This window comes from Sceloporus undulatus, unplaced genomic scaffold, assembly GCF_019175285.1.
Source record: "Sceloporus undulatus isolate JIND9_A2432 ecotype Alabama unplaced genomic scaffold, SceUnd_v1.1 scaffold_9862, whole genome shotgun sequence".
Taxonomy (NCBI): domain Eukaryota; kingdom Metazoa; phylum Chordata; class Lepidosauria; order Squamata; family Phrynosomatidae; genus Sceloporus; species Sceloporus undulatus.
Window position 1 is genome coordinate 254 of NW_024812781.1, and position 2,316 is coordinate 2,569.

At 26.2% G+C, this 2,316-nt stretch overlaps 1 protein-coding gene across 1 annotated transcript; it reads right to left on the bottom strand.

Annotated features, from left to right (window-relative positions):
• Positions 1 to 651: 651 nt before the first annotated feature.
• Positions 652 to 2,252, bottom strand: LOC121918381 (sphingomyelin phosphodiesterase 4-like; the record flags this gene model as incomplete). Its single annotated transcript, XM_042444436.1, has 3 exons — positions 652 to 1,078; positions 1,869 to 2,000; positions 2,121 to 2,252. Coding segments are annotated over 3 exons (591 nt in total), but the record flags the coding sequence as incomplete, so codon positions are not given.
• Positions 2,253 to 2,316: the final 64 nt, after the last annotated feature.

Here is a 2,316-nt window from a genome sequence, read left to right on the forward strand (position 1 = left end):
AATTTTTATAATGTAATTTATAATTTAATTTAAGATATATTAATAAATAAAAATATTAATAATGTAATATACTTTTCAAATAATATATTTAGTATTAATTGGCTTAATTAGCTTACTTGCTAATTAGCTTACTTGCTGTTCACCGCTATGATCTTTGGAATAACGGTATATAAATAAAACAAATTATTATATTATATTATTTGTATTGTTTATATTAAATTAAAATATTAATAGTCTTTTCTGCATTTTTCCTGATGAAATGTACAGTGTTAATTGGACTTATAATATTATATATATTTTATATATATATTGTATAAAATATATTATATAAAATATAATATATAAATATTAATATATTTTATAATTATATACATAAATATATATATTAATATAATATTTTATAATTTAATATAAAATTAAAATAAAATCTTAAACATAATAAAAAAAGAATATTAATTAAAATATTAATAGCATTTTTGGTTGTATTTAATATAAAATAATATTTTACAATTTAATATTAAATAAAATAATATCTTTATTGTTTTATTTTAATTATAAAATATTACATTAATATTTAACATTCTTTTTTAATTGTTCTATGTATTCCTGCATGGCTGAACCTGAAACCCGAATTAAAAAAGACAAAGAGGCTTAATAACAATAAATTTTTATTGTTTTATTAAAAAAAGAAAACATTTTATATATAAACGTTCCAAAAAGATAACAAAATGGCCGCTGTTTTGCGCAGTTTTCATGGTCGGTGCGGTCTCCTCCTTTCGGCCACGAAAACCACGGCGCAGGCATAGCAGAGGTATCCGAGGGCGAGGAAGAACACGAACGCTGCGGAGCCGATGCCGAATCGCGACGCAATGAAGCTGCCGATCGCGAAAAAGAGGAGGAGGCGGTAACTTGCCAAAAAGCGCAGGCTGATCCTTGGACGCCCGGCCCAATCCGGCTGTCGCCTGGACAGCGGGCTGCGCCGGACCTTGGACGCCATTTTAGCATCGGTCAGGTGGTAACGGGAAAAGGCGCCCAGGAAGTCACGCCGCGCGCAAAGGGCCTCCAAGTTGCCTGCGAACTTAATATAACAACAACAACAACAACAATAATAATAATAAATATAATTAATATAATAATAATAATAATATAGTATAATAAGCAATAATATAATTATGTTATTATTATAAAACATTGTAAATTATATATATTTATAATTAACAAAAAATTATTTTATTTATTATTTATTCATTATATTATTATTATTATATTTAATTAAATGTTACTAATTAAAATAGTATTTTATAATAATATATTATAAATAATATATTATTCTAAAATAATTATATTATATATTAATAACAATATATATTATTACAGTATTCCTATTATATTAGTATGATATATAATTAATATTATAAATATAAATTTAAAATATATTTTTATTATTATTATTATTATGAATATATAAAAATAGATAAATATAGCAAGATCTTAAAATTAAAAAAATATACAGTATAAATTTATTAAAATTACATTTATAAAAATAAATCAAATAATTATAAATATAAAATAAATATAAATATTAAAACAAATAAAAATAAATATCAATTAAAAAAGTCACAAGCCACCTTAAAATAAAAATAATATAAATTTAATCAATTTATAAATAATATATATAAATATATATATATAATTATAAATAAATATAAATAAATATAAATTTTATATTAAAACAAATAAAAATAACGGTGAATAAATATTAATAAAAATACAAATAATTATATTAAAATAAACATAAACATCAAACATATAAATATAAATATCAAAAGCGTGCAAAGAAAATAAAAGTGTATTTTCCCCTCGCTTACGCGTTCATTGAAGGACATAGAGATCCGGAAGAGCGTCCTCACGAGCGCGGCATTTTCGTAACTCCGGATTGGCTGGAGCTCCGGGTCGCCATGATAATAGTCCACCTCGAAACTGCGCAGTCCGTTGATGATCTCAAAATGGAGGATGAGAAACATTTATACCCAAATTGCTTCGGAAGAGACCACTTACCGCCGCCGCCACTGCGCCACTACGGTTACTGCACGATTATAACGAAATCTTGTGTTTCTTACCTGGTAACGGCCCAATGGCGTCAGGACCAGACCGTCATCCGTTTCAGCGCAATCCGGGAGCTGCTTTTTGGCGTTTTCGTCCGGCACCGAATTCCGGTTCATCATCAGCTGGTTGAGCTGTGCTTCGTTAAGCTGCAACGATATTAACGATTAATGTCTCATTTTAATACGTATTAAGTTATAAATGTTATTTTTA